Below are 16,737 nucleotides of genomic sequence, written 5' to 3' on the forward strand. Positions count from 1 at the left end.
CTTGCTTAAGAAATAGATGACAACTATGGCCAAGAGAACCTTTGCACAAACCCATCTTGTGTGCCAACTGCTCCTCTTATATTAGGAAGCTCTATTTACTATCATTCATAACTTGATCGTTTCCATTTGGACTATTGCATGGGATTGTCTTTAAAAACCATTCCAAAGATCCTACTGGTCCAGAATTCAGCAGCATAGGTATACCTCTTTACCCAAATATCATCTCTCCTCTGTGAGCTGCCCTGGCTCCTAGTGGACTTCCAGCTACAATTCAAGGTAATGGTATAACTCTCTTCACAGCAAATGGCCATATTATTTGCAAGACCAGTCTCCAATGTCTTCTCTTTATCCTATAAGGACTATCTAGCAATATGTCCATGATCCAGCCCAATCTATTAAACCATGTCATCTAATGGGACTAGTAAAGTGTGCTATCTTTTTTGGTCATAGTACCTGGCTTAGGGAACAGCATATCCTGCAAAATTGGAATGGCACCAACCTTGATGGCCTTTTGTGGTGTTAAAAGATCCAGATCCTTGAACAATGGACCCATCTCATTCTGAATTATGATTATTGCATTTTAAGGGGCTGAGTAGGAAGTGCAATGTATTTCCTTCTATTCTTTTTCTATTTATTTTTATTGATATTAGCACTTGAGTTGCAGTTTGATTGGGAGGCCATATAAATCTATATAATTAATAAATGTACAGGAAGTAAAGCACTATGTCCTCTGTAAATTTGAATCACTGTTCTCTTCATCAGATGAAAAAATAATAATTCTGCAAATATATCCTCCCGATTAAAAACTGGATCCATAGTAGGTAGTGTCTCTCAAAGATGATTTCTGTATACATACAGGTCTTGTTGTGTTGCAAGAGGGAACTAAATTTACAGAACCAATGATTAGAATTGGACAGGGAAGCTGAAGCTGAATTGGCAAGTCTTCTAGGGTTTAATCAATCTAGTCCTAGTATTTCTCTGACTCAAAAAGCATAGACTTTGTTTCTATAGGCCAGAGGTCGGCAACTTTAAACACTCAAAGAGCCACAAATGTAACAGCTCAATAAATTGTGTGCCAGCGGGTGTCACACATTGGAGGTTGTGACAAATATTTTGAATGACAGGGAGCCACAGCAGAGGGATGCCGGTTCCAGTGACCCAGATCGCCAAACCACTACTGGTTCAGCTAAACCGGTCCGAACCGGTAGGAACCCACCACTGAATGAAGCTAATGAAAAGAATTTGGTTGTTCTTAGATAACTGTTAGATGGGGTCATCAGTCACATTTTTATAATAATAATAATATTATTATAATAATAAATTATAATTATAACAATAAAAGCTACATTTTTATAATAATTCATGTTCAGGCCACAAGAAGTCCAAATTCCTAGATATTTCAGACAGTCCTGGAAGAACTAGAGGTGAGAACAATTTAATTCAATTTAATCTATGATTTTATTCCATCATCTGATGCAAAATCTTTGCTGAAACAAAAGATAATTGGAAATAACCAAAATGCTATTTCTATTTAGCATAAATGCCAACAGGGAACAGTATCAACAGTCACATTTAAGTATGAAAGGGAAACTGCTAAAATAGGGTAATTCTGAGAGACACTGAAAGGAATCTCTTCTATAAATCTCTTCATAATGTTTGGAAGTTTTTCAAAAGCACAATGATTAGGATTTAACTGGAAAGCATCCAAAAATGTATGAAAAGGTCAACTAAAGATAAAAAGAAGCCAGCATTGCTCTCTAGTACTACCCAGACTGTGGCCAAACTTCAATAAATACAAATCCTTAAGAAAGAGAATGAAAAAGCATAAACACTGGCAAGGGTGTCAAGTTTTAATAAGCAATGCAGGGGAAAAAAGAAACATCACCATGTTCTTTTGAGGAAAGGAAAAGAAAAGTAGGGGGAGTAACAACATATTTAAAAATCAATTGGAATAAGAGATCCTGGCCAGGCTGGATTGTTGGATATCCAAAAGTGTAAGAAATATTCAAGAGGATATGGAGATTTTAGACAAAGTAAATGAATATTTTTTCATTTGATGTTCATTATAACAGATCTGAGATAAATGTCTGTACCCATATTGACTCACTCAGGGAAGGAATCCTAACAATTAAGAAAACTAAGTAACAAGATATTCTTGGATATCTTGAGAAACAAATCTCCAGACACTGACTGATTTATTTACTTATATTTCAGATTTCTCAACTGCCCATCTCCTTCAGAGAGGACTCTCGGCAGTGAAGAGGGGTTCTGGGTGGTATTTACCAGAGTTATTAAAACTAAATTGTGAATTCCAAAGATAGTAAAATGCAACACCGTTTTTACAAAGGACTTGGAGAGATTCCTTAAGTTATATGTCAGTCAACAATGTCTGTTCCAAATCAGTTGTTAGAAATAGTAATTAAAAAAAATAAACTAATAATAAAACACATCATAGAAATTTAGCACATATTCTGGAAAAGTAAATACTGTTTCACCAATCTTCTAGAGATTTTTGAGAGTGTCAAGAACCTGTGACATTGCATATTTAATTTTTAAAAAGTTTTTGACAAAGTTCCTTTTATCTATTTTTGAATAAATGGTAAGCATGTGATAATTATCAATTCCTAAATAGTTAAAAAGACAGAAAGATACAAAAGCAAGAATAAATGGGCAATTTTGTCTATGAAGAAAAAAATTGGAGTCCTTTAAAGAGCCAAGCCACAGCAGTGTTTCTAAACTTTTGATAAATGACTCAGGGGTAAAGCAGACAGGTGGTCTTTATGGAATATTCTAAAATAGTCAAGATTTTGAAAGCTAAAAGTGATTGTTAAATTGCAAATGAGCTTTGAGAAAGTGATTCAATTTGAGCAAATGTAGTGATGCATTAAAAGTCCTAATGTCACATTAGGTTCTCTCTAGAACTAACCAGTTCATTATAATATACCGTACCTCCATTCCCCCCTCCCTCATGCAGATATTATTAGATAAAAGAACATGTTAGTAACATACCTTGCTTCCTTTCCTCTGCCTTATGGTTGCTGCTTTTACCACTTTGGCTGGAGTTGAATGTTCTAATAAAAATGGAGAAAAGTCAAACATTAGAATGGTATATTCATTACTGAAATGATATAGATTTCTGTACAGAAAATGCAATTTCCATTTCTGATTGAATCATTATACCTAATCACATTTCACAATTGACAGTTATGCATGGTTTATCTCTTCTTTATTCCACCCCAAAATAAGAACGCTTAATGTCATGCTTCAATTTATACCATACTGAATGTGTAAAACTGCAGATTTTAATATATATCTAAATATATGCAGTTCCCACCAACGTAAGCAAAATCCAAAATCAAATCATGCTGAAAATTTCAGAATATTTTCTTAGTTTTCTTCTCAGTTTTAGAAGCATTCTTATAGTATATTGTATCATGCAGGAAAAAATATAACAATATACTTTGTTCATCAACGGAAAAGAGAAGAATAGAAGGTCTTGATTGTAGTTCACAACTGTTAATAAAACTGTAAAACAGCCATCACATGGTTTCAGACATGATAATACACAACCAGTTGAATATGCTATCATTTTGATATTTGGCTATCACTTTAGAATAATAATTGTTCTAACTACCTTGGTAGATGATATATGATCAGTGTGAAATGTCTTACAAATTACATGCTACAGATATTCATAATAATGTCATAGGTAGTAGTTTTAGAAAGGAGAACACCCATAATATTTTTCATAGATTTCTTGATTTAAAATGCTGTCTACAAGATACCGTTTTCTTCCTAACTTCTCTGTACTGATCATAAGACTCTCAAATACACTGTACCTGAACTAATGAGCAAGATGGCATAGAAAGGGCAGAGATTATTCAATTTTAACTATATTTCAATATATGTTTGCTTTGCCTATAAAGTAATATATTTGAAACATTTATATTTTTCCATCAATTCCAGCAAGATAGCTAAGGTAACATATTCAAATTAGTAACCACTACTTACAGCTCTAAAACAGCTACATTCAAAGCCATTAACTGTGAAATGTAGTAGTTTCCAGAGAGAGAGAGCTTGAATACAAGCTTGTTGTTTTTACTGCAAAACATGTCAGTTTAACCCTGTATAATTAAGCCATTTATATTGCAACAATACTCTCAACAGATCGTGAGTTTTAGCAGCATTATTTTGTTCTACTGCTTGTTTATATGGACTTCGGATAGATAAAAACTCAAGTGCCACTTAACACATGCACATACAGTATCTCAAAATTCACTAACTTGTTCATTGCTAATATTATCTCGCCTCCCCCTGTCAGTTGCTCATGTTCCAAAGGTTAGACTTAAGCCTCACAATATTCAAAACCCTAAGCAAGTACACTACATTCAACAGAATTCTAAAGAAAAATTCCTGATGGAATCAAATAGTAGATGCTCTTCAAACTAACAGAACTTCAATTAATGCTAAAAGAGTACTTGAATTCATTTTATTCAATAGTTATTGAACTGTCTGTCTGTTTGTCTGTCTGTCTGTCTTATCTATCTAAACACACACACTACAAAATTGTCTAGTTTTCTCACATATAAATTTCTTCAATCTCTCTTCCCTCAACCTTTTCATTCACACACACACACACAACTTCACAGCAACTTTATTAGCACACCTTGGAACTATGTTACAAAACATATTCTCTCAGAAGAGATGTAGGCAATTTTATTATATCCAAATGGCAGAAGCTGAAGACAGCTCCTTGATATGAAGCATTTCTAAAATCTGCTTTGCAGCAGGCAACTGTGCATCTTAAAATATAACCCAATCCAATTCTGGGTCACAAGTCTGCCTATTGCACTTCAGCAATTCTGGGCAGAGTGTTAAGCTGTTCCACACTATGGATACCATAACCTTTCTGCTGTCTTTCTTCTGCTGAGGAAGATCATATAATGAATATTAATAAATCTAACCAGGATTTTTCTGTGTATCTGTGATACAACTTTTTGTGGCCATCTACTCCATAAACACATACTCAACATTTGTCAGAATCTTCTGCTAAAATGCTTTTTTAAAAAACTTTGATGCTATATATCAGGGGTGACAAACTCAATTTCATTAAGGGCCACATCAGGGTTGTGTTTAACCTTGAAGGGCCGGGGTGGGCGTGGCCAACTTGATGTCATTGATGTCGGGGGTGCCTCTGGTGGCCCAAATACTCTGGCAGCAAAAACAGGCTCCTGAGCTCCATTTTCGGCTGTGACAGCCTCCTGCAACCCTCTGCCACCCAAGAGCTCGGGAAAGCTGCAACTCCATTTTTGCTGGCAGAGGCACCGTGGGCCAAACCTTTGCTGTTTCTGGGGCGGCCCTACAGGACAGATCTAAGCACCCCATTGGTTGGATCCGGCCTCCGGGCCTTGAGTTTGATACCCCTGCTATATGTGCTGATGGCAGCAAAGTGCCAGGGAAGGCCAAAATGGAGCATCCGAAACCTGTGTGTTTGTCCAACAAAGTGCTGGGCGATGCCTGCATACCACCAAAATGGAGTTGCGAAGGGGCAGGGCACTGAGAGTCTGGAAAGGAAACAACTTAGGCACCATCTTCGCACAATAAGTGATCCAGCACAGCAGGTTAGGGGAGAAACGATTGTGGGGAGCATTATGTATTTCATTGGGTTGGGGAGCCTTGGGTGGTCTTAAGCCAGGTGGCCTGTTCCATCAGTAAGCTCCACATGTTCTTCCCCACCCTGAAATAACTCATGTGCACTTAATGAGTCTCACGTTCGATTAGTGAGTGCATCGGCAAAAGGAAAGAGTCATCGTGTTCAAGGTACAAGATTCACTCCCACCAATCCTCAGGTTACAAATGGAATGGGCAAGTTCCATTACATTCGTAAGTCAAGCACTACCTGTACAACTACTTTCTTTTTCTACTTGGAAGCCACTTATGGACTTTGTGCCCAAGGTGGAATAAATGAAACTTTGATTTTGGGTTTTACAGATTAGATAGGTTTGTTGTTATAGAAATGGCTAGTTTATATTATGTAAAAGTGAAAAGTTGAGGTTTGATATTAGCTTATTCTACTGCACCAAAGGGAGTCAGAAGTCAATGACTTTTCTTTCTTTTCCCTTCTTTTCTACTCTTTTCCCTTCCCAATTTTTCCTATTATTTGTTTTTGTATTGTTGTTATCTTACATTATTAATATAAACTAAATTTTATAAAATAAAACTAGAAAACAATAGAATATCTTCTGATAAATGCTTACAATTTATTTTTTTTCAAAAAAGCCTTATAAGATAACATCAACACCCAAAGGTGATCAAACTACAGAAAACAGCAAACAACTAAAGTGACAAATCTAGAACTATATGAAAATAGCAAAGGAAGTTTAAGTGAAAAACAGAATTGCCATAGAATGTCTACATTACAGGAGTACTTTTTGTTGATATGGACATACAGAAATTATTTACCTAGCAACACAGCACAACCCCAGGTTAGTTATAAGCATGCAAGTCTCTCTAGGATTACAGAAAAGCAGAAACCTCTTATTTGCATGCTAAAACAACAGGCAGTGATTGTTGCTATCTTCCCAGTGGTTCCACTGAATGTTTATTTGCTAAGGTTTGTTGATGATTGTCTAATTTGGGGCCAATCAATAAAACATTTCTCACTAAAAATCAGTATAAAGGCATTTATAAGTAGAAGACTACCATTAGTGCTGTTTCGATTTTGGATAATACCATAAAGGGAGAAAACTACACAAGAAAATAAAATAAAAAATAGCTAGTTTAATATTAATAACAGATCTGCTTCCCCTCCCCCAGTCCTGCTTGCTGCCTCATCATGGTGTGGGAGGAGTGGCAAAGAAGACTGCGAGTGTATGCCAAGAATTTATAATCAGAGTAGGGTCACCTAAGGCTAGAAGGCCATCCCAGCTGATTAACAGCTGAAACAACCAGGTTCATGATTCCATCAGACCAGGTTATTCATGATACAAGAAGATTCTTGAGGTGGGCAGTCACTTTAGTAACAATGACAAAGGCATCATTTCATTTTACATGGGAGAAGGCAACAGTAAACCACTCTTGTATTTTATCAAGAAAGCTGCTGGATAGAAAGTATAACATGATTGATGATACAGTCCAGATGAAGGGCCTTCCATGGCACTCAACATACTGAGGAAGATCTTAGGTGTTTATTACAAAAGTAGATAAAGCCTTGGTACATCTAATTTGTGAACGTTACTACTCAGGAAAATAAAATGAAGCTGAAAAGACAATTATAGTGGGAACATGGAACTTAAGGAATGTGAATGTGGTTTTGAAAGCTCAACATATTGGAAGAAGAACTGAACCAATTGGACATTGGCATGTTAAGCATTAGCACATTCAGTAAACTGGAATTGCATGCTTTCAGTTAAAGATAATGCTATCTATTGCTTAAAACATGGAAAACAAAACAGAATGAAAAAAGGGAACAATGCTGCTTTCTTTAGTTAGAAAGGACAACGAAAATAATAGTCTTTATGACCCAATGATGTCAATTAGATTTTGTGAACAACCTTTTAATAATAAAAAATATCCAAGTTTATGCTCCAACTACTGATGCAGTTGGAGGAGGTGGTTGCATTTTATAATTTATTTATTCATATATCACGTTTAGAAATTATCAGATGCAACTTGAAATCAACGGAATATGCTGCTTGAGGTTGGAGACTGAAATGTGAAAGTTGGAAATATTAAGGAGAAAAATGTAGTTAGATTTTATGGAAACCAACTGAAGCAGGAGAATGAATTATTAATTTCTGCCAATTAAATGACTTCCCCATTTTAACAATCTTCAAAAACTAATACGATGACTGTATAGGGAATCACCACATGGAGTACACAAAAATCACACTGACTATATATTATGTTCGGGGAAGGGGGAGTTTAGTTGTAACAGCAAAAAGATAACCAGGCACTGACTGAAGAACACATTTCAAATTGCTCATGTGCAACTTCCAAGTTAAGCTAAAGGTGAAGAATGCTAACAGGCTTCCGCAATATATCTTGAGCGTATACTCACTTCCATAGAGAACATCAGGCATTGTTTTGAAATACTAAACTTCATTATAGGGGTTTAGAGAAATTGTGGAATGAACTCAAAGAAACCGTTAAAGATAAATGTGAAAAGGAACTGCCAAAACAAAACAGATAAAAGCAAACTGGATGTCAGAATAAACTACAGAAATTGCCAAGAAGAGAATAGAAGACGAAGCCAAGAAAGACAAGGATCTCAGGAAGAAACTTAACAAATTTCAGAGTTCACTGTTAGAACATCAAAGATGGAAATAGATATAGAAAAAAGAAAACTCTTCTAAAAGATCTCTGAACTTGGAAGGAGCTTCCCGCCTCAAACTGATATGCTAAAGAACATCAACACCAATACAACAGATTCAAAGAAGTTCAAACAAAGATTAAGGGGCATACCAAAATTCTTTACTGTAGAAATGTCAAAATCCAAGATACTACTTAGAGGAACCTCTAGTACCAGAAGCAGAGCAGCAACTCCCTTTATTATCGAATTGGAAGACTACCGAAATTGATGGAATAGTTACAGAATGTATATTCTCCATTGTGGTGAAGAGAGAATCAAGGATGGGTTGACTTCGTCTGCTAGCTGATTGGACTGAGTCTGTCAGAGTTGTGAGGACACCACTCTGTTGCTAACAGTCCCCAGATTTTGACTCAGTCCCTCAGCTAGGACAGATATGTCAAAAATTCCTTTGTTCTTTGACAGAGCATCTCTGGATTCCTTTAGATCGAATAGGATATTTCTGGACTTATTTCTGTGAGTACACTCCCAGTCTCACCAGTAAACCAGCACACAACCAGCACACTCCCAGTCTCACCAGTAAAGTTCGCTGGGATTACTTCACACAAGAGCTTCAGCTCGAGCCACTGAAATCCACCTTCAGTGAACTAACCAATGTTGTGGTCAAGGGATAGCATGAATGAGCCTGGCTCTACACCGCTAACCCCTGGAACTTTAAACTGTGATAAGAGCTTTAACACTAATTTGACAGCCGACCCAACGGAGCTTCATATGATCATAGGAGCTTCGCACTCCTTAATTGGCAGCTGCCTAGAAGGGGCAAAACTGATTACGGGGTAGCATGAACAAGCCTGGCTCCGTGCTGCTAACCCCAGAGCTTGGAGACTTGTCAGGAGCGTTCGCACTCCGATTGCACTCCCAAAAAAGTGCAGCATTAAGGATCTATTGCAGGCAACATTGGTGAGACTGAGCCTTCCAAAAAAGGCACAAACGGGCTCACAGGCTCCTGGAGACCAGAGCAATCCAAGCCCTAGAGACCCCGCTCCCACGGTGTCCTGGGGAGCTTAGGGGAGTGATCAAATCCTTGCAGTCCTTGGGGTACACTCTTTAAAGGCCACGTTGGCAGCAGGGCTCTTCTGAGAGCAAGTCTGCTTGTCACAGCACACAAAATGGCAGATGAGGCGGCTGCTGGTGGCAGCGCAGGAACAATGGCTGGGGAGGCAACAGTATTTCCAGTCGCTTCTGCAGTCCCCATTGCGACTACTTCAGCCGGAGTGGCAGCCAAGCACACCTCAAAGACTGGAGGAAAAGCTGTAGTGGCTCGTAATAGCTCCAAGGCAGCCAAGAAGGATGAGCATAGAAGGGAAAAGACCCTTGAAAGACTATGTGCCAAAGGGCAGAGAGGCTGACAGGCGAAATAATCAACTGTCAGAATTATGAGGCGAGCCAAACCATTATAATAGGCTGTACTCGCTAGACCTGTCTCTAGGAGGAGCTAGGCAGCAGCTTTCTCCACAGAGCTCTGTATTGCCTGTCAGCAATGCAGGTCTCAGGGGCTTACTTTCAGACCTGCCTACAACTGCAGGGAGAAGCCCTGTGAGAGGGCCAGAGCTATGCCTGAAGCCACCTTTACCCCAACAGCAGCGGCCGTCACCCAGGGACGGGGCCAGAATCAGTAGTCCCTGCCAACATGCAATCAATCACTGCAGAAAACATCAGGCAGGCATAGCTGCAGGACATCTTCAGTGGTCTCTGGTTTATCTATGGACCCCGGCCAACGCCAGGCTGCCCAATTCCAAGGGGACTTTTCACCCTTCCCTGAACCCTATTCCCATGTTACCTCCGAACAGCCAGTCTCCACTCTCTGAGGAGGAAGGGCAAAGGGAATTGGACCTTTCTGACATGACAGGCTGTTACCCGGCTAGCCAGCCTTTACGGGGTTTTCCAACATGCCCTGTTTAAGTCTCTCCTCTTTAAAGCAAAAAATTCAGTCTGCCTTGGGGCACACGCTGTAGATCCAGAATCACCGGAAGGCGTGGCTGATCCAACCAATCCACTCTTCTCTGAACTAACCATAACGGTGGCGGTCATCCCCTCGCCAAAACTATTTATTGACGTGGTCCAGAGGCAGTAGCCTCTCCTGGGGCAGTCCCCAATATTTTATAATGTGGGCCCAGAGCTCGCCCGGGGGCTCCAGATGCCAGCTGTGGATTCCCCGGTGGCAGTCCTGAAATCCTCTTCCACCATACCTGGTGACCCCTAGAAGAGCCTGAAGGCAGAGGATAGAAGGACAGAAGAACACTGCAAAAGACCCATCAGGCAGCTGTGTAGGCAGCCAGAGCATCAACAACTGCCTCATTCTTCAACAGGGCTTCCTTGCTCTAGCTTCACCAGATACAAGAGAGGATCCCGGCAGCAGACGTGAGAACACGGTCGCGCTGATCGATGATCTCTGGCGGGCCAGGGATAGGGGTCACCCCTCTATCCTTGTGCTCCTTGACCTCTCAGCGGCCTTCGATACCATCGACCATGGTATCCTTCTGCGACGGTTGCGAGAGGTGGGAGTGGGAGGCACCGTCCTTCGGTGGTTCTCCTCCTACCTCTCGGACAGGTCGCAGTCGGTGTTGGTCGGAGGGCAGAAATCGACCCCAAGGCCCCTCAACTACGGGGTGCCGCAGGGTTCGGTCCTGTCCCCCTCCTATTTAACATCTACATGAAGCCGCTGGGTGAGATCATACGATGGCACAGGGTTAAGTACCATCAATACGCAGACGATACGCAATTGTATCTGTCTGCCCCGTGCCAACTCAGCGAAGCAGTAGAAGTGATGTGCCAGTGCCTGGAGGCTGTTAGTGTCTGGATGGGAGCAAACAAGTTGGCACTCAATCCAGACAAGACCGAGTGGCTTCTGATGTTCCCTCCCAAAGATTGGCCAATTATTCCATCTCTCAGGCTGGGGGGTGAAATTATACGCCCCTCAGAGAGGGTTCGCAATTTGGGAGTCCTCCTGGATCCCCAGCTGACTTTAGAACACCATTTGTCGGCTGTGACCAGGGGACCTTTGCCCAGGTTCGCCTGGTGCACCAATTGCGACCCTACCTGGATTGCGAGGCCCTTCAGACAGTCACTCACGCCCTTGTGACCTCAAGACTGGATTATTGTAATGCGCTCTACATGGGGCTGCCCTTGAAGAGTGTTCGAAGGCTTCAGTTAGTCCAGAACGCAGCCGCGCGAGCGATTGTGGGTGCACCCAGGTACACCCACGTTACACCTATCCTCCGCGAGCTGCGCTGGCTACCCATTAGTCTCCGAATCCGCTTCAAGGTGCTGGTCGCTACCTATAAAGCCCTACATGGCATCGGACCTGATTACCTGAGAGACCGCCTCCTGCCGATTACCTCCCATAGACCAATCAGATCTCACAGGTTAGGTCTCCTCCGGATTCCATCCGCCAGCCAATGTCGGCTGGCGACCCCACGGGGGAAAGCCTTCTCTGTTGCAGCTCCAGCCCTCTGGAATGATCTCCCTGTCGAGATCCGGACCCTTACAACCCTCCCGGCCTTCCACAAAGCCACCAAGTCCTGGCTCCAGCAGGCCGGGGGCCCTGTGAAACATCCAGCCCCGTGGAAATTGTGAATGTTGCAGTTTTGTTTTTAAAGTGTTGTCTTTGTCTAGTTTTCCCCCTTCCCTTGCCTATTGTGAGCCGCCCAGAGTCCTTCGGGAGTGGGCAGCATACAAGACAAATAAATACAAATACAGTACAAAACACACCAGGACATTAAGAAACTTGTAACAGTGGTAGTTTTTTGCAGACGCCACGCTCAATGCAGCCAGATTTGCATCCAAGCCAATGCTTCTTCGATAGCGGCCTGCCACTTGCTCTGGATACGCCATCACAAGTGGTGGCTTGCCTCATCCCCTTTCAGAGGCAAGAAGCTATTTGGAAATTCTCTGGACCCGACCCTTCTGGAGTCCAGAAATAAAAGAAAGGTCATGCCATCTTTTTCTAGACGAGGCGGTTTTCACCCCTCACAGTACTTTTGCCAGCCCTCCTTTCAGACTACGGAAACAAGTGTGGATTTCCACATCCCCAGGGAAACTACATCCCAAGACAGAGACAACAAGATAGGTTGGGCAGGAGCAGATAATTTTAGACAAAGTTGCCCTTTCGTGGCAGAGCTCAGTCCTTTCGTCACCCCAAGTGACTGCAAGTCCTGCCCTCCAATCGGGGGTCACCTGACCCTCTTTGCAGACCAATGGCAGGAGATTATATTCGATGCCGGGATCCTGGAGATGGTGATGTCGGGCCTCTCCCTCAAATTCCTTTCCACACCACCAAGGTTCTTTATTCATTGCCCAGTTACAAAAGATGTTTCAAAGAAGGTTCTCATGGAAACAGCAATACAGCACCTGTTGGACATTCAGGCAACCCAGTAGGTCCCAGAGGACCAACAGTGGCAAGAATTCTATTTGATCCTTTTTGTGATCCCCCTTGGGGGGGAGCGCCATTCTGGACTTGTATACCGGCGGTTCAAGATTCAGTCACTCCAATCTATCCTGGGGGACATTCAGGAGGGCAACTTCCTCATGTCAATAGATTTGACAGAGGTGTATCTGCATTTGCCCATCTTGCTGCTCCACCTGCCATACCTCTAATTCCTGTATGCAAGCTGCCACTTTCATTACAAGGCCATTTGGCCTATTGTCAGTGCCAAGGGCGTTCACGAAGCTACTGGCTGCATTGGCAGCTCATTTCCGGGCTCTTCCTGTACATGTCCAGGGTTACCTGAATGATATACTGATCCAGTCCTTCTCTGGTCACAGGCAAGGGAGGATCTGCAGGTCACTATCCAAATATTTCAGCATGGGTTCTCGCTAAATATAGGGTTCTCGATATAGTCTACAGCCCACCTGTAGGAGAAGCCAGCTTTGGTATGTCCCATCCTGGATTCTCTCTCCACCACAATGGAGGAGTTTGGTCTTACCTGATACGTTCCTTCTCACTGAGTGGAGAGATAATCCAGCCCCACTATGAAGCCCAACCGGTCCTGGGTCCAAAGGGGAGAACCTTAGAACAAGACAAGTCGAGACACTTCGTCTTCACCAAAAGCTGGGGACCGTTAGCAACAGAGGCGTGTCCTCACAGCTCTGACTTTCTCAGTCTAATCAGCTAGCAGACGACGTCAACCCATCCTGGATTCTCTCTCCACTCAACGATAAGGAGCGCATGAGGTAAGAATTTGTGAGAAGAAATAAAAGCTAAAATGAAATGAAATCAAGATTGCTAAAAGTAAAAAGAAAAACTACAATTGGTTTATTTGATCAATGTTAAAACACATTTACTATCTCTGGTAATCAGTAATGAACATTTACTGATCTGGATTGAATGATAAAGGTTTTAAGGATTTGTTTATAGATACAAGATGAGGTATTGGAAGAACAGATTGTTGTGTTTTAAGTGATTTAATTTTACACACACACACACACACAAACACACACACGTTCCCCCCAAAATAAGACCTACTCAGAAAGTCAGTCCTAGCTTGATTTTTACACATGTGCCCAATATAAGCCCTACCTCCCCCCACAATATAATCCCCTAATTAAAACCCGTCCACTCCAGGGTGAATGAAAATTAAGAAAAATTAAACTACTGTGGGGATGGGGGGGGTGGAGCTGCCCTACTACTTACCTTCAGATAGTTGCAGCTCCCCCTTCCCCCCCAAAAAAGACCTGGTGTCTTTTTTGGTGGCAAAGAAAAATATGACAGGGTCTTATTTTTTGAGAAACTCTGTGTGTGTGTACGTACATACATACATACATACATACATATATATGTATGTATGTATACACATACATATATATATACACACACACACATACATACACACACACACATATACATATATACATATACAATATATTATAATATATTCTTTTTTTCTTTTCTGCACCTATTTTTTTAGTTTGCATTAGCTTTTCTTTTTAATTACAATTAATCTTTTAACTTGTAGAATACGTTTCTGTAAGAGTAAAGTTTCATTTGCTTTTTCCCATGAAGTTACTCATCTAAAAAAAAAAATAAGCCTCAAAATATAGTGTATATTTATAATACATATTAATTACATAAAAAATAAAACAAGATGCTTCATAAGATATCAAATGCAACCACAAATTTGGAAACAAGGCATAGGGATAATTATAATTAAGATTCATATTTTGTTCCAGTCTCAGAATCCCACTGCTGACATGCAGCATGTGTTGGAAAAACCATCTTAATAGGAGTCTTATAGAATGCTGGAGTTGTGATTCCAGTATGTTTGGAGGATCAAAGCTTATGGAATTCTAGTATAGAAGAATATATATACAGAATATCTATAGAGCTCTAAACAGCAAGAGGGCATTTTATGAAAGAAGTTGAAAGTTCTTTATCCTGCAATATCAGCAACTCTACAGTCAGGCTTCTGCAAAATGATCATTCTTTTTTTTAAGTTTTATGGTATTACCACCACTTTAAAGCTTTAGCAGGCAGTTAAAATACGATCTCTCAATAAAGGTTTTATCAACTAACAGAAAAATATCTGCTATTAGCCTTCTTATTCCTATATAAATCCCATGTTAACATGTCACTTTTTTAAAAAAGACTAAGAATAGTTAATTCTCTCTATAAATTTTCTATTAGCATATGTAATAAAGTATGCATCCAATATTGTACACATATAAATTCTTTTTATGCTGGATGGGGAAAAGAGCAAGGTAATGATTTACATGTTCAAGGTCATTTGTTCAAAAGATTATACTTCTCGTTCTAATTCTAATTCAAAGGGCATCCCAGTCCCTGTTTTAAAGAAACACAAATGGCTAGGTCACTCTGTCTTTCCAACCACTCCAAAGACAAGAGAAGAGAGAAAAAAGAAAATAAAGCTTAACTGTACCTCCTCAATTGCAGTATGTGAAACTGAAGAAAAGGATTCTCGGGAAAATCCAAAAGTTGACTGCCTTTTTAAAAAGTTATTTGCAAATTAATCAGTTGGCAGATCAGATGAACACCTAGCTTTTAAGTGTCCAGGTTTCTAATCCAAATTCAAGCATACAGTCAAAAGCAAAAGAATTATTAACAGAAGAAAGGGGGAGGAGGAAAAGTACACTCGGGAGTGGGTTGGTTTCTGAAGAGTTCCCAGCTGAATGCCATGTTAATCCTTCCACCTGTGTTTGTCTATCATAACCTTGGATTAGAACTCTTGAGAAAATCTACATATTTTTTTCAGCTGTCACAAGGCACCTCCATGAACAGAAAGCAACCACCTTCTAAATTTTTAACCTTATAGAAGCATCTGCCCAGAACTTTAAGGAAAGATGGAAGTTGAGCTATGTAGTTCATTTCCAAATATTTGCTTCAAAGCATGCAGAAATATAAACCTTGTACCTGTCTGTAGCTTCTTAAAGAAATATCTTTAAAAAGATATTTAAATATCTGCCCTAATATTTTGAATCCAAAACACTGTAATTGTTGCACCACCTTGCCAACCCCAAAAGAACCTAAAAATATTTGTCAAAACTTTCTTTATATGTAAGTCTCAATTTAGGAATCACATAAAGCCACAAAAACTTAACTTCTATAGAATCAGACAATTGTTCCATCTGGTTTAGTAGTCTGCAAAATAATTGTCAGCACTTCTATAGGTTTTAGGCATATTGTGTTTGCAATTCCTGTGCTACCTAAAACAATGAGGCATTTTGCATGCAAAGCATGCACATTAGTATTTTCCCCTCACAGACTACTAATAAGAGGGGGGGGATGTTCTCATTAATTGCTATACAAGTACAGCATTTTGAACAATGCTGCAATACAGGAATAACGGAATCAATACTATTTGTTGATAGAATAAGCTCTAAAATATTCAAAAGAAATGACTACTGCCTAAAAGCACTATTGTTTTAAGACGAGAGAGAACAAAATATCTTCTACAATTCTGGCTCTTCTTTCATGCACATATGCAGCTTGGCCTCTAATGAAAAACTTATTAACAGTTAATTGTTACCTATTTAAATACATGATCTCTGCACAGACTGGCAGCCAAGGAAAGCCAGGAATGATCATTATTAAAGCAGAGTCAACTATATCACAATGCCAATAATGCTTCATCTCTGCTCTTTCTTCCATGACAACCACCTTTCTCTATCATAGAAATCTTCCTTTCACTAGACATCTTGCATCTCCACTACTAAGGTGCACAACTGTGCAGAAAACACAAAGCTTCAATTGAGTGACAAACCACAATGGAGATCAGAGCAATGTGTTCTGCAGGCCATTCTGACAGCAATGTGTGTGTGTGTGCGCGTGCACGCACATGACAGTAGATGTGAATACAAAATTTCATTTATAAAAATTTCGTTCAGAACCCATTCATCCTATGATATTGATATGC

At 40.3% G+C, this 16,737-nt stretch overlaps 1 protein-coding gene across 3 annotated transcripts in view; it reads right to left on the reverse strand.

Moving 5' to 3' along the window:
* Positions 1–16,737, reverse strand: part of LARP1 (La ribonucleoprotein 1, translational regulator) — a 96,348-nt gene that overhangs the window by 38,952 nt on the left and 40,659 nt on the right. For all 3 annotated transcript variants that reach the window (XM_087709413.1, XM_087709412.1, XM_087709414.1), the window contains exon 2: positions 3,010–3,071. In XM_087709413.1, the coding sequence (XP_087565539.1) occupies positions 3,010–3,071 (62 nt within the window). The remainder of the gene's footprint in view (positions 1–3,009; positions 3,072–16,737) is intronic.

The sequence above is a fragment of the Thamnophis sirtalis genome, unplaced genomic scaffold (assembly GCF_051295495.1).
Source record: "Thamnophis sirtalis isolate CommonGarterSnake01/CBP01778 unplaced genomic scaffold, rThaSir2_p1.2 scaffold_3, whole genome shotgun sequence".
In the NCBI taxonomy this organism is placed as follows: domain Eukaryota; kingdom Metazoa; phylum Chordata; class Lepidosauria; order Squamata; family Natricidae; genus Thamnophis; species Thamnophis sirtalis.